Source organism: Euleptes europaea, chromosome 7, assembly GCF_029931775.1.
Source record: "Euleptes europaea isolate rEulEur1 chromosome 7, rEulEur1.hap1, whole genome shotgun sequence".
In the NCBI taxonomy this organism is placed as follows: Eukaryota; Metazoa; Chordata; class Lepidosauria; order Squamata; family Sphaerodactylidae; genus Euleptes; species Euleptes europaea.
This window is the reverse complement of record NC_079318.1, coordinates 77,753,111-77,776,055: the sequence shown is the minus strand read 5'-3', so window position 1 is coordinate 77,776,055 and position 22,945 is coordinate 77,753,111. Positions and strand designations below refer to the sequence as shown.

The 22,945-nt window shown below is 45.0% G+C and overlaps 1 protein-coding gene across 1 annotated transcript in view; it reads right to left on the bottom strand.

Annotated features, from left to right (window-relative positions):
* The window catches only part of ASXL2 (ASXL transcriptional regulator 2), a 38,888-nt gene extending 16,265 nt beyond the window's left edge, over positions 1 to 22,623 (bottom strand). The window contains exons 1-2 of the mRNA XM_056852383.1: positions 22,515 to 22,623; positions 19,618 to 19,768 (exon numbers count right to left, since the gene is read on the bottom strand). Coding sequence (XP_056708361.1) covers positions 19,618 to 19,768; positions 22,515 to 22,592 — 229 coding nt within the window. The 5' untranslated portion in view covers positions 22,593 to 22,623. The remainder of the gene's footprint in view (positions 1 to 19,617; positions 19,769 to 22,514) is intronic.
* Between the last annotated feature and the right edge of the window lie 322 nt (positions 22,624 to 22,945).

Here is a 22,945-nt window from a genome sequence, read left to right as displayed (position 1 = left end):
AATGAAATACACTATTGCCGCTAAGGGATACCCTCAAGGGATTGGGGGGGGGTACAGAAGCTTGAGAGACTTAAGTTACCAGTGAACAGAAGTGGAATAGCAGGAACATTCAGATTTGAGATCCATTGTAAGCTCCAGATCATCTACACTAGGGCAACTATACAAGAATCCCTGGACCACATTAGCCTAATTGTTGTCCTTAATATTATGCATTAGCACCCTTTTACCCTATCAATATCAAATGGACAGCTCCACCGGGTAAAGATGCATTATGCAACTTCATGCATCTGATGAAGCAAGATCTGATTCACAAATGCTTGGGCTAGGGTAAATTTTTGTTAGTCATTGATTTGCCACTGGACTCCTGTTTTATTTTGCCGCTACAGACTAACACGTCTTCCCACCTGAGATTAACAGTACAGTAACACATACAGTAAGACTCTACAAGCTGCAGACTTAAAGTCTTTCCATCATACCCTGATATACCTTTTCTCCCCTCCTTCCCTGCCACCTCCAGTTTTCTATGGAATAGCCAGCCTGATGAATAGTTTTGGAGAACTCAGAAGCTTGCTGCTCACTGTTTTCATGATATTTTGGATGGTCCTAGTCAAATGTTACCAATCATCTAGCCTAGTGATTAATAAGAATACTAAGCAGCACTAACACAAAGACTGATTTGCTATGGAATCTCTGGAAGTCTTTCTCAAGTCTGACATAGCTGTCAGTAAATCTCACAGTTGCTGCTAGCAATCACACTTTTTTTTTTTTACAGGGCTTTGCAAATAAATTACTCATAGCAGCCAAGGAATACAGGGAAGGGGTGCAGTCCTAGCAGTAATATGGTAGTTCTTAAACATTTTATCAGTCTGCATTAGGAGGAACTGTATTTGCGGGCAATATCCCCAGGACACCGGTTGTTGCTTCCAGGAAATGTGATTCTATCAGTCTGCTCTTAAGGAAGTGTTGACTTCAGTTTTTAACTCAGAAACACCCAGGCCAACGAAAACAGGGCTTTTCCATCACAAGGATATCCTGTACCTAGAATATACTCAACTAGTGTCTGGAATCAGTTAATAAAACCAAAAATATATACCCATGCTGTACACTATGGAGCATCCGACAATGCTGGAATCAGTTAATGGCTAGGTGAGGCAAAAACACCAACTTGTACGTTCAGACCAGGGGTCCCCAACACCTACCCCGAAGACACAAGTGCGCCCACCTTTTCTTGCAGCCCGCTGAAACTCGCTGGGAATGTGGCAGATTTGATGGTGTTTGTTTTAGCACGTGGATTTTGACTGGGTGTTTGTTCTAGCAGGTGGAAGAGAGCTTCTCTCTGTCCCGCAGACCTGGCTCAGGTAACTTCTTTGATCTGCTACAGCCTTTATGGGTCTCTTTTTGTGTGGCTTTGCCATTCCTTTCGTTGTTGACACTCACACTTTCCCTTTCTTCCCAAATGCTACTTGATATGGGATCCTTTCTTTCACCTACCAGCCTGGCTGGCTTTGGCGGTTCTTCCCGAGCTAACAAGCCTGAAGGGAAGGGGGAGGAAAGCCTCCCCCCAACCAGTTGTCCTCTTTCTCTTCTGAGCAGCAGCACTTGGGAGGAGTAGGAGGGGGCAAGAAACTGCATATTTAATATTTTTTCTGTTTTCTACACTTGTCAAAATGAGCGGGGAACCTAGCAAAAAACCCAGGACCTACTTTTTAAACTGTAATTGGGAAGAAAGATGCAGGTTTGTGGATGTGAAAGGCAAGGCTGTGTGTTTGTTGTTCTCTTTAGCTGTTGTAATCCCCAAAAAGCACAACGTTTGAAAGACACGTTGAGACACAAAGAACTATCCACTTGGTCCTTTTCGAAGAACTATCCATTCAGTTCTGAGATTCGTAAAAAGAACATCTCTGAACTGAAATCCAAATTGGCCTTGCAACAGTCGCTGTTTTTCGAGCCTGGGGTGCAAAGCAAAAACACCACCACTGCGACTTTTATAGCTGCAAACTTGCTTGCAAAAAGGAAGAAAAATTCTGAAGAAAGAGAGCTCTCCAAAGAGAGGTATTTTTGGCTGCTGGTGAGTGGTTTTCACAGAAGAGATGAAATCCTGTTTGCAATCCAGAAGTTGCAGCTCTCTAGGAACACAGTGACCAGAAGAACTGAAGCCATTTCTGGTGACCTTGAATATCAGTTGCTAACTGGCTTGCAGAAATGTCTGTGACTTTTGCTTCAAATGGATGAATCCACAGACATAAACAGACACTTCTCAGCTGGCAATCATTGTGAGGATGGTGCTCAGTGATTTTTATGTCCAAGAAGAGCTCCTCAAAAGACTATCTCTGAAAGTACGTATGAGAAGTGAGGACACATTTCAAACTTTCAAAAAAGTATGCTACATAAATAAATTTGCCTCTTTACATGGAGCACCAGCAATGGGGAGGTGGGCCCCTGCATCAATTGATTCATTGCCCCCTGCAAAAAAGATGCTTCTTTCCCAAAAATTGTTGCTTACCATTGCATCATTCATCAGCTTTGTGTGCTAAAGTACTCTGCTTTAAACATGTCATGAATGTGGTTACAAAAATAATCCGCCAAGTGTTTTTAGGAAGTAGGTGGGGCCAAGTAGGGCTTTTACCCAGCAAGACTTCTGATTGGCTTTACAGATTTTTTAAAATGTTGCTTTGGCAGCAGCTGCCACCACAGCACAAAGATCTGCACTGTGTTACTGAAGTTAAGCTGTGGCAATCATTTTGTGGCTGGCTCCACCTCCTGCAATTGGGGCAGTTATTTTGTTGCTGTTCCCACCATGCCGTGTCAGAATTCTAAATGCTCAAAAAGTTTGGGGACCCCTGATTTAGACCCCATACAGATGGCCTCTTTTCTAAGCAATTATACTTAAATTGTAAGTGAAGATACAAAACTACAAAAAAAAATCAATAATTTACTCCCAAATTCAGATTAACAGCTTGAAAAGAAGCGCTAATGTATTGAAACTGATTTATATGCTACTCTTCTGCCTCTCAGAGATACTTCAGTCATCTAAAATTGATAAACACATATATGCACAGTAGAGTAGTAGAATTTTGTATGTGGCCATAAGGCCATCACAAAACATCATCCACAGAGTAGCACAATGTTAAAAAAAGAGAGAGATGTACAAGAAAATAAAATTTAGTAGAATTAACAGTGATATGAACCACCAAAACAACATCATTTGTGGGATTCTGCTCTAGAGCTAACAACTTTAGCTCTTATTTTTCTTGCTGCCAGAGCAAACAGTGATGTTCTATGAGAAATATACGGTACTCATTGGGAGTCAGACAGCAAGAATATGATTTCCTCCTTTTCTGAGTGGAGGTCTGTACCCCCTAGCAGCCCATCAAGAAACTTAATCCTGGGCTGTGCATAGAGTGGACAATGAAATAAATAATGGGATAAATCCTCCTGCACACGGGTATCATATAGGCACAGTAATAGTAATATGCACAACTGAAACCTCAGGTAAAACAAACTTCTGGAATAAACACGCTGTCATAATTTGCCCTGGAAGGCCTATACTTGTACTTATCTTACGGTTCTTCTGACTCAAAGGTCTTGAATCCAACCCTCTTACAGGTAATCACCTACAAAGATATTACCAATTGACCTTCCTGAGGGAAGGAGTTCCACAGTTTAGGAATAGCAGCTGAAAATGGTCTCCAATAAGTCTTCATTGGCCAAATCTTGGATAGTGAGAGTCCTGTGCTGCTCATTGAACACAGGAAGGTTGATATGGGTGTATGGATGGAGGCTCCGGTACTTCAGGTATTCCAGAACAAAGCCATTGTGGGGCTTTCAAAGTCAAAACCACCACTGCAACTTGACAGCACGTAACACGCACACTGGAAACAAACTGGAAGCCAGTGCAGCTGAAGAAAAACTAGCTTCATATTTGTTGTGGCAAACCCTGCTCAAAACATTAGCCACATTTTGTACAAGTTAACCTTTTCAGACCACGGTGAGCAAGGGAACATTTTTAAACAAGTAAAGACATACTCAGCTGACTCGGAAAAAAAATAGGCTCTCATTAGCTTAAACAAAATTAAAATTTTAAAAAAATGTAAGGCAGGAATAGTACTATTTAAAGTCATTCGTGTGTAACATCTAGGAATTAACAGTAGAAAATAGTGATTCATTCTAGCTGTATCTGAAGAAGTGAGCTGTGGCTCATGAAAGCCCATACCCTGCCAGAAATTTTGTTAGTCTTTAAGGTGCTACAGGACTCTTGCTCTTTTCTACTGCTAGTGACAGACTAACACGGCTACCCATCGTGATCTATCTAGGAATTAAATTGTCACCCAGGTTCTGTTTGATATACACACGATTCACTTTCACCTCTTTTTTTTCTTTTTAAAAAGGAGCCTGTTCTTATTCAAAACTTTTTCCCCCTGCTGTAATGAAAGCCACTTGCTGCCAACTGTAAAAACGCACATTATGTCCAAACTGAGAGCAGAAAACGACTGCCCCATAGCATCAGACTAACCTCCCTTCGGCTTTTGACAACGGCCTGCCTCCTGTCCTTAGGAAACATGTAACAAACTAGGGGGTGAGAAGAGCATGGCACCACCCTGCCTTGTTCCTTTCCCTGGCCTCTGTGAAGCACAGGAATCCTGCCTCTGAACAGGAAAGGTCGTTTTAGCAGTTATAACTGACAGCCGTCAACAGACAAGTTCATGGCAAACAGACTCAGGGGGAGAAGGCAGCTTTACACCACTTTAGCAATGGGCTGTCTCTGGACCTTCGCTTGTACATTTTGACAAAAGCCACCAAGTTCAGTCCCATCCTTCCCAGCAGCTTCCATTCCACCCCCCTGGGAATTGATGTCCACACTTCTCCCTGTGACCTGAGACCCCCAGCCAGCCTTGGCTCAGTTGCTGGCTCCCCGCCTGGGCCAGCCCTCATGCCCATGGCAGACAGGCCCCGGGGGGGGGGGGTGAAGTCCGGCCCGGACCCCCCCTTGCCAAGCACCTTCTTTTCCGTTGGTTTAGTGAAGCCCGCATGGGGCGCTGCCAGCCAGCGGGGCGGAGCAGGGCCCCTTCCCCTCGCCTGGAGAAGGATGGGGTTTCTTTTCTTTTATTTATGACTCCATTCGGGTTTTTAGAGCAAATGCCACTTTCCCACATTAACTTGACAAGGACATGACCAGATGGACAAACCTTGACTTTTTATTAAGTATTTTGACAAAAGATGCAAACTTCCGTATTAAAACCGAGCCCAGAGGTTGACCACTTCTCTTGTCTTTCAGGAGAAGTCAGCTGCGCTGATCAGCTGGCACGCTCAACTAGGTCCGGCCAAAGAGGGAGCAGAGCTGCACAGGCCAATGGACTCCCTGCAGAGGGCTCAAACAGCAAGAGCCTGGCAGCCTTGCCAGAAGGCCAGCCTTGTTTTCCAAGTTTCTTCCTTGGCTGCATACTGACCTAGGCCTAAGTTGCTGTTCAGGCAGCATTTGGCACTTGACCACATTTTAGCTCTTCTAACTTGGATTTAATGAACGCTTATTCACCTTGGATCACAAAATTCTTCTAGCTGCAGCATGCTATGCCCTCTCACATGGCATGCCCAACGGTCCCTCTGAAGGCCTGACTCTCCTAAGACTGCTTGTGACCCAAAAGCCAGAGATCAGAGCATTAGTGCAATAGGGAGCAAACATCTTCTGACTGCTGAGACACTCCTGCAAGCGCAGGCCTGGGCTTGGCGGTTTTGAAGCTACAGCCATATCCAAATGAATGAATCCACAGACATAAACAGACACTTCTCAGCTGGCAATCATTGTGAGGATGGTGTTCAGTGATTTCTCTGTCCAAGAAGAGCCCCTCAAAATACTACCTCTGAAAGTACGTATGATAGGTGAGGACATATTTTAAACTTTCAAAAAAGTATGCTACATAATACGTATGCATCAATGGATTCATCGCCCCCTGCAAAAAAGATGCATCTTTCCCAAAATGTGTTGTTTACCATTGCATCATTCATCAGCTTTGTGTGCTAAAGTATTCTATGTTAAACATATCATGTATATACGGATATATCATGGTCAAGCCTCCTGCAGCAGACCACAGTAAAGAGAAAGCGCCCCACAACAATTTACATCAGCCTAATCTACCTTAAGTTGACAAGTCCCATAATAAGGAAGGCCACATTTGAGACACAGATGCTATCTCATAAAGCCCCCTACCTTGGCCAATCTTGGAAACACCGGAAGCATGCCAACAAGGGTACAGAGAAGTCACTCAGGATTGTCGCCCCCCCCCCCCCGGTTTGGTTGAGGAGATGACAAAACAGCATGGAACACCAACTCCACCCTCTGGGCATACTAGCAGTCAATGGGAACTGGGATCCATGGGGATCCATAAATCCCTCTTTAGCCCCAGCTATATGTTTTGGAGCTGTTCTGCATCAAGGAATAAACAGAACCCCCCCCCCCCACACACACACACACCCTGCAGGGAACCACAGCAAAAGCCATCAACACCCAATGTGAACAAGCGATTGTCTAGATTGCATTGGGGGCAGGGTATGACAGTCTTACCTCGCAACTGTATTTCAGAAAGCTGCTCTCCAGACATGATTTTCACACAGAGGAATTTGTACCTGCTCGTGCAGAAATAGATGGAGACTTAACTGGAGTGGACAAGGATGGTTTTTTAAATGATTTCCATTAGCTTCCAATTGGCTGGGACCAATGCCCACGGGGGCCTAAAGACGACGAGGCTTGACTTTGTTTTAAGAAAGCGTCGGTTTTTGCTGCTGTCAGAAAAGCTTTATTTTTGTACATATAAGGAAGTAGGTTGTTGATGTGATCTCAAAGTGCTTCCTGTTTTGCATGTATATGAATAGCAATGAGGCCGCACTGGGCTAAACTGCAAAGCTCAGCTGAGACCAAATGAGCCCCCCCATAAGATGTAAAACATACAGCTTAACCCCCCCCCCCCATGAAGAAAATGGGACATTCTCCCAAGGGCAGCCGAGGCACACCAGGCCCAGCTACTACGTGTTCCACTTCACCAAGCGCTATAAAATGATGCAAGAATTCAGCTGGTGCAAACAGCCAGATGTTTTCAGAGTTGCACGGCATATAAAAGGAAGGGAGGGGAATTATCAGAAGTCATTTTACTATTTTAGGCCTCTCTTTCAAAACTAATTTAAGCTACACTAAGATTATCCTTGGGGGGAGAGATGCTTCTACAGAAAAGACACAGTACAGATGTGCCCAAAGGTTTCCCTCCTCAGCTCTGACCCTGCAGTTTTGCAGGGAAAGGCAGTATTTAAAAAGATCTCAATAAAGAAATAAGCCTCTGCAGCTGGTTAAGGTGGAGCCAGTGCCATTAAGACTAGCAAGTACTGCAGGTTCTCACTCTTGTCAGCTTTCCACAAAGAGCAGGCTGTAGAAAAGATTCATGAGGGAAGTATCCTTTAAGCTTCCTGGATGTTAGGCATCACTTTCGTTAGCACTGGAAAACGGCATCCAGCCAGTGGCCACTACAATGGGAAACATAACAGTGGAACTCACATCTGCCAAAGCCTGTTTTCTACTAACACAGTCATCCAACTTTTCATGCAAGCCAAACGGGACAATCTCTGCATAAAAGGGGCATGTACAAAGACAGGCCAGCTTGCAAATCCCAAGCATGCCTACTAGGGAGCAAGTCCCACTGAACCCAATAGGACTTATTTTTGAGTATGTGTGTGTAAAGTGCCGTCAAGTCGCAGCCGACTTACGGCAACCCCTTTTTTTTGGTTTTCATGGCAAGAGACTAACAGAGATGGTTTGCCAGTGCCTTCCTCTGCACAGCAACCCTGGTATTCCTTGGTGGTCTCCCATCCAAATACTAACCAGGGCTGACCCTGCTTAGCTTCTGAGATCTGACGAGATAAGGCTAACCTGGACCATCCAGGTCAGGGCATTATTGAGTATACATGCTTAAAATAGGAACTAGGGATGTGCACCATTCTTCCCCGGTATTTTCGGGTTCGGGTTCATTGGACCCGAAAATTTCCAGAAAAGCCGAATATCCATGCTGGTAAATGGTTTTGTTTTTTGCTTTTTCCACTATCTGGATTTTTTTTGGCTCCATTAATGTCTATGGGGAATATTTTTGGGGCTCTGGGGGGCTGTTTTTCAAGGTAGAGCTTCAGGTGACTCTCCTCAGAAGAACCCCCAAGTTTGGGTCAGGGGGTCCAACTTCATGGTCCCCCAAAGGGGGTCTTTTTTACTCTTTTCTGAAAGTCTGAGTGGGGATCAACGTAATCAAAATATTCATTTCCGCTGTATTAGTTACATATTTTAAATGTACAGTAGATTGTTCCAATCTCTAGGCAGGTACTCTGCATTTACAGGGCAATACTAAGCAGAGCTACACCGGTCTAGGCTGATAAAAGTCATAGGCTTAGAAGGCTGCAACTTTGCTTAGGATGGCAAGGTTACTCTGGTATCCTCCATGCAACTCTGCTATAGGAGAAAGTTTGGCTTGGGCATCTGGGATAACTAAACTATAATTGAAGAAGGAAGCTTAGAGGAAAATGGTTTAGAACAACTCCTTTTTCATTGGCTGAGGAAGGTTAACGTTGGTTATTAATTTGCCTGTGATAAACTGAATTGGAAAATTAAACCTTAGGATAGTAGCTATAGATTAGAATAAGGCAAGGGTTTTCTTCTAATTTCTGTTCCTTGCTTAGCTGCTTTGTAACCGGAATTAGTTTCTATGTAAAAAAATTACTTAAGCAACAAGGAAAGAAATATACGGAATCAATCCCTATACCTAGTAGCTAAGTCCTACAGAATTTAATATTAAATAAGACATTCCACAATATATATGTCAGGTAATTAGAGCAAAAGCCTCCAGTGGCAGCTGTTCCTGCTGACAAACTGTTAGTCAGCTATCAATAAAAGATAACATGCTGTCTGCATATTATGAAATTTTACATTCCTCTCCTCTTGCCATTACACCGCTTATAGATTGCTCTTAAAATCTGGCACGCGTTAATGGTTCTGCGGCTAGATGAAATGAAAGGCGAGAACGGACACTCCTGCCTTGTGCCCCTTTGTGGCCTGATATGTTGCGAAGTTATGCCACTGGCAATTACCTGTCACTTAGGATTTTTATACAGTGTGAAAAATCCATTTGACAGAGAGAGCTAAGGAGTTACCTTTGTGGAAAGGCCAGATGGAATTTCCAAGAAACCCTATTAAAAGTATTTTCTGCCTCTAATTAAATTACTGCTTTGGGATCAGTATATCTCAGCTCAGCACTAGCAGGCCTACAAGCAAGAAGGTATTCTGGACCCTGCCTTCTAATGGCGAACCCCACCTCGCTTGTATGTTATTAGGGCTGGAATTATCTGTTGGATGTTATTAGCTAGTAATGCTGTAAACATTTTGTATCTATGCTGATATAAGTCATGAGCCTAATGCTGACCGAAAGACTTGGATCTTTTTCTGAAATAAACAAATGGCTGGGAAGGTGTGCGAAAGCTCAGAGGCACATAGAGGGCACGTAGTTTAGACATTAACATCTCAGAGTCTGCTTTACACTACTCAGCTAGGAATGCATCTGGTCCCAGGCACAAGATAAAGACTTAGTAAGAAAAAAGTACTTCTTTTTCTTCTAAGGAACACTGTTTGCTCATCAGTTAATTTCAAGCATTCCAAGAATTTTTAAAACTCAGATTTTGGTTTTTATTTCCTTTAATCTATTGGCCGCCATCCTGCTCTGTCATTCCCTCAATTTCCAATAACACTGTTTTATCTAAGTCAGCACTAACTCCAACTTGGCAGAGCAGCATTTGTCCAATTCAGATTTCACCTGCTTCAGTATCTGTAGTTTTCTGGGGCAGAATGGGAGGTGACCTGCACAATCAATTCCTTGACTGTGTGTTCCAGTTCTACCCCTTTCCTGCATTTTTTAAAATCACAAGCGGTATTGACTATTATTTCCTACCCACAAACTTAATAGGCAACCTGAGTTAGGGCTTTGGATTCAACGGACCCCTTATTCAGCTTACAGATGACACATCCATAAGTGAGGACTAAAAGAGGCCTCCTTGTCCAGAGGCAGTAAGCCTCTGAATTCCAGTGCTAGGAGGCAACATGGAAGGGGGGGACTTGGCCTCTGTGCCCTCTATAGCAGCTGGTTGGCCACTAAGTGCAATGGGATGCTAGACTAGACGGACTGCTTGTCTGTTTAAAATAGGAGCTAGCATCTCATTGAGATCTCCCTACATTAATTATAACTAGCTCTTTGTTGTAAACATTTCTGAAAAAGATATGGGGAAGCGCACAAATTTACTAACATTAATTTAATGGAGGCATAACTAATAGGATCAAAAATCAAATTTTAATGGATCAAAATTGAAACCCTTCTAGCTTAAAAAAAATCCATTTGCATGAGTCCCCCAGTCTTTGGGGAGTTTATGTAGTCTGAAATAAATTTGAAATTTCCCCCTACATTTGTTGGGGCTACCCAGGCCTTGTACGTTTGAGGCTATGATCTTGTGCGCTTTCTTTTTTGCACTAACTGGTTTGCTCGAGTGGTCCTGCCCGAGATGATCTTAGATCCATGAATATAACAAGCTCTATATTTCCTAGGCTTTTTTTGGAGTCACCACATGTTAAGGACTGGGGAGGGGCCGTGGCTCAGTGGTAGAACATCTGCTTGGCACACAGAAAGTCCCAGGTTCAATCCCTGGCATCTCCAGTTAAAGGGACTAGGCAGGTAGGTAATGTGAAAGACCCCTGCCTGAGACCCTGGAGAGCTGCTGCCTGAGACCCTGGAGAGCTGCTGCCGGTCTGAGTAGACAATACTGACTTTGATGGACCAAGGGTCTGATTCAGTATAAGGCAGCTTCATGTGTTTATGTCTTCATGTGATTCATCTCGGCCCATCAGGAGCAAGCTTTAGTGTTACTCTAACAGGCTACCATTTTGCACCTCTGCAACATTCCCTTCAATAACTTCCCCCAACTCTGTTCCAAGAATCCCTTCCATCCATCCCAGAAGCATTCTCTCCCCACCACACGTGCACTAAAGAGGGAGAGAAAGGGACCCTGACCTGGTGTTAGGAATTGTCCCCCTCCCCAATCACCCAACCACATTAGAATGGATATTTTAAGATGGATCCAGGGTGAGAAAGCAATTCTTTGTTGCTGACTCTGAATGTCTGAAGTTTTACAAAGTGTACCATACACAAGATATTGCAGGACAACAGAAGTAAGCATTCAGGTTGGGTTGCTACACAAGTCTCTGAACTCCTGCAGAAGTTTGTCTCCACTCAACCACTCATTTGGCAATATCCAGAAATGTGAGAAGCTGTCTTGAGGAGTTCCCCCACTGCAAGTCTCTTTTCTTTCAAGGCAGTCTTGTTTTATGGGAAATGTTAGACATTTCATTAAAGTTTGTGGCTTGTGTCCTTAGTACGGGGGAAGGACAAAAGTACACTGCAATTTCTTTGCTTCTAGTTGATAATTAGGGGGCACCACCAGGCATTCCCTGAGTAGCCCAGACATGAATTTACTCCCGGTTCCTTTCTTCCCTCCTAGCTGCTCAGAAAATCCTTCCAATTCTGATATGGCTGTAGCTTGATCACTTAAAAGTGCAGAGCACACAACAGCTCTCTCTACTTCCCAACTGAATGATTAATTTGGGGGAGTCTAACAAGTGGCCAGGAGAAGCATCATTCTCCCCCGCCCCCGCCGCTGATGGACACTTGAATGTAAGGCCAGCGAGAAAACAATGGAAGAAAATCATTTTGAGCTATTGGCTTAGCTATTCCTTGTAGTTTCCTTTGTTGCCTTAACAATGATAGTATATTAACTGGAACATTGTAGTGTGTAGGGGCGTTAGCACTTGGGGGAGATGGCAGCAACCCTTTTTCTTAAGTTAACGTCCTGAAAGTACCCTGTGGGGCTGAATCCAGATTTTTGCTGTCCTAGCATTACCACATGCACTGCACCCTCCCCCCCAACCAAAGCCCACAGGAGATTTATCCAAACCTACCCGTATAGCAGTGCGCAATTACAGTATCTGTACTGTTGCCTGTAGGGGTGAGCATATCGATATGCCAAGCTTCGGAGCTAAGCTCCGGATGCAGATCCATGCCGCCCCCCTTCTCCGGACTCCAGAGAAGTCGGGTGGTGTGGATTTAAAAGAAAGCCACGCTGCCAGCCTTCTCCAGAGAAGGGGAGCGGTGCAGATCTGAAAGATCCTGTTTTTCGGGTTCAGATATTTTTCGGGTTCAAGTTTATGAATTTCCAGGTTTAATAAACCTGAACCCAAAAAATACTGAAAAAAATTGGTGTACACCCCTGGCAGCCAGGACTCACAGGGCATTAACAGTGCTGAATAGGCATCAGTGTTCTTTTGCATAATCCCAATTCCTGAGCTCACTATTGAAAAGAAACAGCTGTTAGGAAAGGATAAATATGCTTGTTAGAGTAACACAGGTTTATCTGTTGGAATCGGGAATAAAATAAAAATAAAATCCCAAATTATATGCTAGGAAGGGAGGGATAGGTTTATGGTGACTGATACGCTAGGACAGTGGTCGGCAAACCGTGGCTCGCGACGAGGCCGTCCCCGGGGCAGCCCTAGACCCCCCCCGGGGCAGCCCTAGACCCCCCACCGGAGGAGGAGGAGAAGCATTGTGGAGGCACATCAGCCCGGACTGCGCGGAGGGTCCCCAGGCAGGCGGGTGGGCGGCCCAGGGAAGGACCCCCCGGGACCCACGGACGATGCCCGGAGGAGGAGGGGCGCGGCGTCGGGTGGTCGCGCAGGGCCGGCGCAGCGCCTCCTGATCCCCTTCCCGCCGCTGGTGTTATTTATGTTGATGGGACTTAATAAAAGTGAGCTGACAGCTCCATAAATAACTGCAGGGTGGGGGAAATGATGGGGAAAGCAAGCTGATTTCCTGCCCCCTCTTTCTTCTCCCTTTATTTGTTTAGGTGGCTCTCAAAAGAAATCTCAATTGTTGTACTGTTGATATTTGGCTCTGTTGACTAATGAGTTTGCCGACCACTGCGCTAGGAAAAAGAGCTGAATCTCCTGACCGTATTTTACCATTTGGCTGGGCCGTCAAGTGCGTAGACCTCAAAAGTGTACAAAACTCTTGACCGATCACTTCAAAGGTATGGATCAAAAGAGTTCAGTTGGAGGGAAAATCTGAACCCTGTGCCCCAAATTCTGGTCAACCCAAGAAGGGATATGCACTCACACAGACATGGTCTTGTGGTGGGGGAACAATAAATGATGCCTTGCTAGTGGCAGCAACTTTAAGAGCAAACCATAGGGAAAGGGAAGGAGATCCCTGTTTCACCGGGGTGGGTTAAGAAGTTTCAAACACAGACCCACCAGGTTTTTAGCCAACTTCGTGCGAAGAGCTGAGCCCCAGGCAGAGTGGGGAGAGCAGTCCACTGAGGAAAGCTAGGGGCCAGGAGGATTTGTGACAGCAACAAGCCACCAGTTGTGCACTCACAGCAAGAGAAACAACTCAAGTGTTCTTATGCTACTAACAATTTGAAAGATTAGACAAGCCCCCCCCCCATCTAGGTTCCAAGGCAAGCTGCCAGGGTTGCTGTCCAATGAGGTAACCTTTTGCCCTTTAGCACAACCAGAGTGCTCATTTGACCACTATCTGCCCTGCTGTCCCTCCCACTCACTTCAGAAACACCCATCATTTCAACTGAATGCCAGATTCAGAAATATCCACCTGAACTCCCTTATGGCCTGTCATTTGGCTATAGCTTCAAAGAGGGGCTGAAATGAAATTGCCCTTCTCTAGTTTGTTCTCAAAACTAGCTATTTATGAACAGTGTTCTATTTATGAACAGTATAAGAACCTTTAAAGATTTTTAGACATACAGATGTGTGGGATTTACTTGCTTGTTATGTTCTGGGTATAATGACCCTAGAATCATACAGATAGATCATGATGGGTAGCGGTGTGTGTCTGTCTGTAGCAGAAGAAAGGAGAATCTAAAGAAGTGAGCTGTTACTCACGAAAGCTCATACCCTGCCAGAAATTTTGTTAGTCTTTAAGGTGCTACTGGACTCTTGCTCCTTTCTACTGCTAGAATAATAGAGAGCCAGAGAGGGGGAGCTCACCACCTCCCTAGGAAGCCGATTCCACTGCTGAACTACTCTTACCATAAATTTTTTCCCTTTCCACCCACAATTTAAACCCATTATTGCGAGTCCTACCATCTGCTGCCAACAGAAACAGCTCCCTGCCCTCCTCTCAGTGACAGCCCTTCAAACACTTAAGAGAGCAATCATGTCCCCTCCTCAACCTCCTCTTCTCCAGACTAAACGTTCCCAAGTCCCTCAGCCTTTCCTCGTAGGGCTTGGCCTCCAGGCCCCTGACCATCCTTGTTGCTCTCCTCTGCATCCTCTCCATTTTGTCCACATCCTTTTTGAAGTGAGGCCTCCAGAACTGCACATAGTATTCCAGATGTAGTCTGATCAATGCAGTATACAGTGGGACTATGACATCTTGTGTTTTGGATGTTATGCCTCTGTTGATACTGCATTAGTCTTTTTTGCCGCCGCATCACACCAACTGCTCAAATTTAGTTTACAGTCCACCTGTACCCCAAGATCTGGTTCACACACATTGCTACCCAGAAGTGTATCCTCCACCCTCTATGAAAAAGCCGCTGATACAGGCAATAATAAAATCTTTCTGCACTGGATGATACACATTCTGGAAATATGAGCTTTTAAATGCCTGTGTGCCTAAACACAAAGGTTCAACACACATGAGGCTAAGTAAAAGTGACCCCTTGTAGAACCTTCACACCTGGAAAGAGGCAGGCTTGTAGCTTCAGCTGCCTGCCCTTTCCTGCTACTGCGAAACATTTAAAATCTGTGCAGTTAAATGAGTGCCAGCAATGGCACTTTCACAAGCATTTGGAAGGCAGTTTCCTTTTTCGATTGCCAAGCCAGTTCCTCCTTTACTCACCTGCCAAGACCCAAATTCAGAAGCCTGTGTGTCTTTCGCCTCGGCTGAAGACATCCAACACCTACAAATAACAAAGAAGAGATCTGCTGTTTCCCCCTTTGCTCCAGGAATCTGGGATCCTGTCAGCTCTTCTGGGGAAACATGAAGTCTTAGAATTCGCTTGGCAAGTAAAGGAGGACACAGAAAACAAACAGAAGAGAAGCAGGAAGGCTGCAGGTGCAAAGGTGAGACTTGTCCATTCAATAATAGTGGCAAAGGCCCACAGGCAAGGGCTGTGCAATTTCTCTGCCTGCAGAACTACTCACCTTCCTGGAAGTCTCAGATTGCTTTCTCTCTTTTAAAAAAAAGGCAGTTCAGAGTTTAAACTCTCAAGCCTTTCGAACTGTAAGTGTGTGTTAAGGTGAGTATCTAGTGGACTAATGGGTTTTGCAGAGACACACATTAATATTTTATTTATGTCATGTATGCCTCACCCAGGACAGAGCAAATGCTCAAGACACGAATTGGACAGTTACTCACTTTGCATGCAGCCTCTCCCCTCTTTCATATAAAAAAGGAAAAAACCTCTTTCCAAACCTTGTGCTTTTGGAAAATTCTGTGATTATACAGCTTAAGACTAACTATGTTCAAAACCAGCTACCCAGGCAGGCCCTGAGCACTTCTTTTAAGGCAAAGAGATTTTCTTGAAAACAGCTAGGACAGCTTGCACAAACAGCAACATTTGTCTGAGGGATACAAAGGCACACTGAAGCAACCACGCACAAGCTGTTACAACGCTGGCTCTTGACACAGGACGCGTCTCTTTTCCAGCTCATTGGATGTGCTGCTGCCTTTCTGCCAGCAAGAAATAAGGCAACCGCTCTTCACCGATATTGGCTAATTACTGCCAATTAAGGATACAAAAGAGTGGAGGGCAGCTGCAGAGATGGTCAAGGTTCTGGAGAACGTGACATCCAAAGAGAAGAAATGTACTGGCAAAATGTGGCGTCCAGACTGAGAGGAAGAAGGGGGACATGGCCAATATGGGACCAGCCATAGCTGTCTCCTTCACGGGGATAACAGAAGGCACAGACAACATGGAGGAGATGCCTCCTGGGAAAAGCCTGAGAAAAACATATTGCTGCAGTGAAATGTAAAAAGGATCCACCTCCCTAAATCAGGATGTCTCCCTGTCTGCACCTGCTATTCTTTTTTGCTACATTTCTTCTTCATGCAGATAAACTGGACAACCCTTTCTTTATCATGTTTTAGAAACCCCGTTTGATCACCTGGCATAGTGTTAGAGACTCCTCTCCAAGCTGAGATGCTTGCTTGAGCTCCAACTGCATCAGCTTTAACCTTTAAGAACTTCATTCATCCTGGACCATGAGCCAGGGGGCAATAAAAGTTTCTGCTTTTTCTCCCAATTGCCAATCTACTGTAGCCTTTTTTAATCTCTTCACCTATAGAAGGCTAATGACTTCACCCAGGAGAGGAAAGCCACAAAGTAGGAACCAACTCCCAAACAGGCCTGTACCAGGGTATCAGTGCACAGGGAGGAAGGATGCCTCATTCACTCCTTCATAGTTGACGCACTGGGGCCCCACCCCAAAAGATAAGAGAAAGACATAATGGCAGCTTCAGGCATCTGGAGGCTGTTGTGAGAGCACACAATTATGTGTCCCTGAGGAAAAGGCCAGGACAATAGGCATAGGTAGTTTCTGGATATTTGGGAAGTACCTGACTCCAAGAATGGTCAGGCAACACAAGTTACCCAGTAAAGCTGCACCAAATCCTTCTGGGTTTAAAAAGTGCAGCAAGCTAGATGAGCATCTGTAGCAGAATGATGCCTGAGTTTCTTTTCCACTCAGAGTTCCAGGCACAGAAGTCACAATTTCTAAGAAACTGAAAGATATTCTGACCCTTATGACAGATTTACTTGACGTATTTGTTCATTCAGCTTTTCCTGAGCGCAAAGCAATTTATACAGAAATGCAACAGAACAATCTAAGACCACAGGTACACATATCAGACATTAAACTCAACAAGCATTTCAACAACCAGTTTACCCCTGAAAATCACTTACAATCAGTGGGTCTTAAAACCCTTCCAAAGCAAAATGCTCCAGAGCCTCAGGGCTCTGCTTTGAGCAAATGATGCTTTCTTCTCACTTAACCAAAGTATGCAGAATAAGGCACGATCAGGCCCAGAAGCGAACAGGCAAACTGGGGCATTAACTGCAAAAGTGGTTGAATGTGTTCTTGCCTTCCAATATTTCACTGGGAAGCGAGATGCAACACTTTGCCCTAGCAGCAGTTTCCAAGTGATTTGAAGCAGTCAGTCTGCAAGATTAGAAAATGGTGGTGAAGCATGGCAAGATCACTCTGCTCTAAGATGGGAACTGGATCAGAACAACCAAAAAGTATTCCTGCTGCCCCAACACTCCTGCTCAGACTGGCCAATTACCTCCAAAACACCAAATGATTCCTTCATAAACACCAAGATCACCTCCCAGCATCACTTCCATCTTGTTGAATTCAGCTCCAGATTTTTTTAAACCTCATCTACTCATCCACTGCTGCTCTAGAGGTTGCATTCAAACAGCCCGGTAGGCTTAGTTCAAAATTAACTAGGTGTCATGTGCATATTAGCAATATGCAGTTCTAGACCTCTAGATGCCTTTTCCCCCTCACATGCAGCCGTTTCACGCTGATGCTGGATATCCAGCATCACTGAGTCTTGTGGAACACTTGCAGATCAGTTCCCATGTTGGCTGCAAAGGTACCTGCTCAATCATGTCCTTTGTATTTCTGCAGCTCACTTACATGTTGATCAAACCCTGCAATGCTAGTGTGGTGTCATGCCAATGTAACTGTGATGCTGGTACAGCGTGGGCATAAGAGCCAAAACTGGGCAGTGTTGGACGAGCCGAATCTAACTAGCATCATAAGTTCACTTAGCCCAGTAGCTAGCTCGCCTGCAAAGCCAGTGTAGCATTATGCCACCAAAGAGGTAGTGCTGATCCAAAATACTTTGACTGTGAAGAAAAATTAACTGTTTCCCCCGGACTCCCACCTGCCCCCCTATACAGTCATGACAGGACATGGGATCTCACTGAGCTCTTCAGAAAATGACAGCCAGTAAGTTCCCAGTCCAAACCTCGGTACAGACACCAACTGGATGGCTTTTGGCTGGTGTTGCCATCATTATTTACTACACATTATTTACTACACACTTGAAGCCTGCATGATCATCTTTCTGATCTGGGGAAGCCCGCACATTTGAGATACCCCTCCCTAGTCCCTTCGATTCTAGCACAGGAGGTCCAGGTCCTTTGCCCCTTCTAGGACAACACGCTCAGTTTCCCTCTACCCCCACTTCAGTGGTTTTACACGGCAAATACAGAATGGGGATAAGGAAGACAGCAAACTGGAAGCAAGCCCAGGGACAGCAAACCAAGGAATATACTTAGCAGGGGAGCACAAAGGTTCCCCCCCCTTCCAAGACACCAAGGATGGCACCAGAGGAAAATACAGACATTGGGTTTATGCAGCTTGTGATAATATACTAGCAACAATTACTTCAGGCTCTAGTGTGCTTCAGAATACTCCTCATATAGCCACCTGAGCTAGGCCACTACTATTGCCAGTTTACAAACTGGAAAGAGGATGAGAGATAGCAGCTTGACCAAAGCCACTTTCCTGGCTGGACAGAGACCTGAACCAGGGCGATGGCTCAGTGACAGAGCAACTGCTTTGTATGAATAAGGTCCTGGTATCTCCAGTTAAAAAAGGTTTAGGCAGTCTGCCTGAGACCCCAGAGAGCTGCTACCAATCAGAGTAGACAATACTGGCCTTGATGGACCAACTGTCTGACTCAGCAAAAAGCAACTTCATTTATTCAACCCCCATTTGTATCTCAAGTATGTAACTGCTATATGATCCATGGATTGTGTATGTAATATGCATATGTAATATGCATATAAATCATGAAAATAGGCATAATAAATCAAGTATTTCCCAAAGGAGATGGGGGATGGAAAGCAGATATATTTTCCCTTTGTGGTGATCACCAAGTCATACTTGTACACAAAATAGATCCCAAGAACTTCCATTTTACAGACCTCATTTCTCAATAGTTAGGATTTCTAACAGTAGCAATACTGCACCTGGGCAAATTCACCACAGCTTATTGCCCATCAGCCTGCACTGAAGTCTGGTTAAAAGACTTTATTTGCTCCCACTAGCCTGCAGGACTCCTCAAATTGGAGACCTCATAGGAATCGACAGCTACAGCAAGCAGTTTCCCTGAACGCATCAAAGTTAAGGCTCAGAGCTGGGCTTGAACAACCTGTGCACTGGTTACCAAGCGCACGAGCAACCCTACTATGTTCTCACGCCAAGATGCGGACCTGAATCCTGTGCAGCGCCAGTGGCACAGTGCTGTGTAAATGACAACTTTCCTGCTTCCTGCTCCAGTCTTCTTTGGCTCTTGAAATTCTGCCCCCAATGGGTATCTGGACCCCCAGGAACACCTTGGGGGTCAAAGGGTAGGGCAAAAGTCACCATCCCCCTCTTCCACCCAGCTCAAGTAACTCATGCAAACTGAAAGCAAACAGCGCACAAGTGTATTTTGAGAGACTTCAAGAAACAGCTACCTTTCCTTCGCCACCTGCTCTTCCGCCCTTCCTTGTGACTGCTCCTGTCACTGCTGCTACTGCTGTTTTCTGAGGAGGGAGAATCCGATTGCACGTCGCTGCTCTCTTCTGAGCCTTCAGACAGTTCTTTCAGCCCATCTGGAACATCCTTCTGCAAAAAAGAGACACGGACAGGAGAGGTCAGCATTCATTTCTGTATTTCAACTAAATGATCATAGAGAATAGTACTTTTTCTCTTAAATGGCAGGAGAATCAAGGGCTTTGGTGCAGTAGGTTTCATATTCCAAATTAAGAGCTCCACCATTAGCTCCATTATTACTTGGGCTCATAAAACTATGGGGCATAGTAACTTATGTGAGCTACTCCGAACTGAAGCTCAGAACCTTAAGTTGGTACAGAATGCTGCAGCCAGGATGATGACTGGGGTGGGTCATAGGGACCATATCACTCCAGCCTTGGTTTATCTACCCTGGCTCCACATTTGTTTCTGGGCTAAATTCAAAGTTCTGATGTTGACTTCTAAAGCCCTCTATGGCGTAGAACCAACATACCTGAAGGACTGCCTACTCCCATGCAAACCCATCCAATTGCTACAGTATTCTGAGTCCCTGTTTGGGGGTCCCTGCCTTGTGAGGTGGGCAGGTAGGGACCAAAGAGGACTTTTCAGTTGTGGCACCAAAATTATGGAACTCCTTGCCCTATACTGCGAACTCCCCAAGGCCTCAATCTCAGCAAATGCTTCCCCCGTCGTTATGGCATCTTTTTCCAATATGGGTTGCCAATGCTTCATCTACTCCTTTACCCAAGTTCTTTAGCCTATCTTCAGAGTATCTCCCTCAGCCTCATGGCCCTTTTTAACGTAATATAAAACTGCTTCCTACAGAGTCAGATCACTGGTCCGTCGAGCTCAGTTCTGTCCATCCAGACTAGTAGTAGTTCTCTAGGGTTTCAAGGAGAAGTCTCCCCAGCCCCACTACCCAAAGAACCCTCCAACTGGAAAGGCTGCTGATTACAGCTGGGACCTGAGAGACGCAGAGCACATGATCTGTGGCTGAGCAACAATGTCTCACCAGAACCTCTCCTAGCGTGCTGTCATAACTTCCCGAGCACCACTGGACCCTAGCAACTCATCAAACCACTTGATACTCTGCCAGCTCAGGCTCCCCGGCTTCCCTTGCTGCAAAAGCTTAAAAGCTCTCTGGAGGGAAACCAAGTTTCAGATAAACTGAGGCTACATTCTAGATTAAGGCTCCGAGTTCCACCGCTAATAGCAAGAGTCAGACAACTGCCACAGCCAGGCTGCTAGGCAGCATGCCCACAGAATGATGAACGGCACAAATTCAACCTAGCGGATTTCAACCAAGCTCATGGTTCAATCAAGAAAAGACTCCCCATGCCTTCTGGATGGAAACATGACTATGCACTGCTCCTCTGACATCGTTCTAAGCCCAATTAAACTGGGAGGGTATCATTCTGGTAAATTGGAGACTTTATATACAATCCCAAGTGCTCCCCTTCATAGTCTGGGCCAAGTTTAAAGGGGGCAACTTCCAGAGACCACTTAAGGATTGGAGGACTGCTGGTACTGAACATCCTGAGATGCTTCCATTCACTAATGATGTGCTGAAAGTGCCTAATGTTAAAAAATACAAATACTAGCAGCACTCGCAGCATGCTCGCCTTCTTCCAAACTTCTTTTACCCCCTCCATCAATTCTGCACAGTTCTGCCCTACTAAAAATCCAGCCAACTCCTCTGTAGATGCCCTACTCACAAATTTTATTTGCTTACACTTCACATTAGTTTCACAGGCACTCAAGATTATCAAGGACTGCAGGCACCCGAGTTCTTGCATCTTTGTTAAGAAGCCAGGAGGGAGTGGCTTCCCTGACTACTGAACAGTCAAATATTACCTAAACAACATGTACCCATGTTGCTTTGAGAGCTCTTAAAAAAACACACACACACTTATGTTCAGACTACAGAAGACAGTGACTTTGCCAAGATCTCTCAATGGGCTTTGTGGCCTAATTAGGGTAAGAGAACTCAGGTCTCCTTGGTCAAAGGACAATACATTAAGTATTATGGCTCACTGGTATTCAGCATATACATGCCAGATGAATCTCACACAACATTTTTTTTTCAAGTTATCAGATGAAGGGCATATTTTTAGCCATGGGTCTTGTGCGCCTGCCTAATCCAGCCTCTGTTAATCTAGCTGTGAATGTCACTCCATGGATAATGCGGTTTAAGTGACATGACTGGGTGGGGTAGCATGGGGACCAACATCTAGGGCCAGAAATTCCTTTCTTCAGGCTACCATCACTCCATGATGATGAAGCATCAGAGTCCAAAGGCTACACATGAACCAGCCTTATACTGAATCAGACCATTGTCCATCAAGGTTAGTACTGTCTATTCTGACTAGAAGCCATTTTTCAGGAACTCGTGCAGGTCACCTACTCATTTCATTTATTCCATATAAGTGACTTACATTATGACCCCCTTCTCCATTTTATCCTAACAACCCAGAGAGGTAAGTTAGGTGGAGAATGTGTGACTGGCCCAAGATTACCTAGTGAGCTTCCATGGCAGGCTGGGTATTTGAACTCAGGTCTCACAAATCCTAGTCCAGAATTCTAGCTACTATACCACAGTGGATCTCTTGATTCCCTTTAAGTGGCGATGCCAGGAACTGAACCTGAGACTTCCTGCATGCAAAGAAGATGCCCTAGCACTGAGCCACAGCCCCTCCCCATACCAGGAACCAAGACGCAACATGGCTCAGGTTTAAAGGGACTCTCATAATCTCCATTGGAGAAGCTCTTATTGTAGTCCGTCCACTGCTTTGAAATGATCCACGAACCAGTTCTGACTTCCAGCGAGAGATGCGCTTACCTTCAGCGTGTAGACGCCCATCCTCCCAGGGACCTTATAGAAAATGCCCTCATCCCCACGGGAATTGGTGTGCAGCATAGCATTCAGACATGCAAGAGGAGAAGTCCCACTGAAAACAGAAGTGCAAGGTTAGCCCCCTTGGAACACAGTGAAGAAACACTTGACCAGTGTTAGCATGGTGGCAAGAGAAATGGCCGTGCCCAACTCCTAATGATTCAAATGCCTCCCTCTTTGATTCAGAGCCAGGCATTAAAGGAGCCACCCTATTCAGACCGCCAAAAGAAATCCAATAAATTAAGACATATGGCCAGATTTAGTACTGAACTCAGACCCTGACACTCCCAGTAACCTCTAGAATGATTAATTTTGCAGTTGAGTGCCGCAAGTTAACAAAATGTGAAAGAAAGACTGCAATGTATTCTCTTCCTATC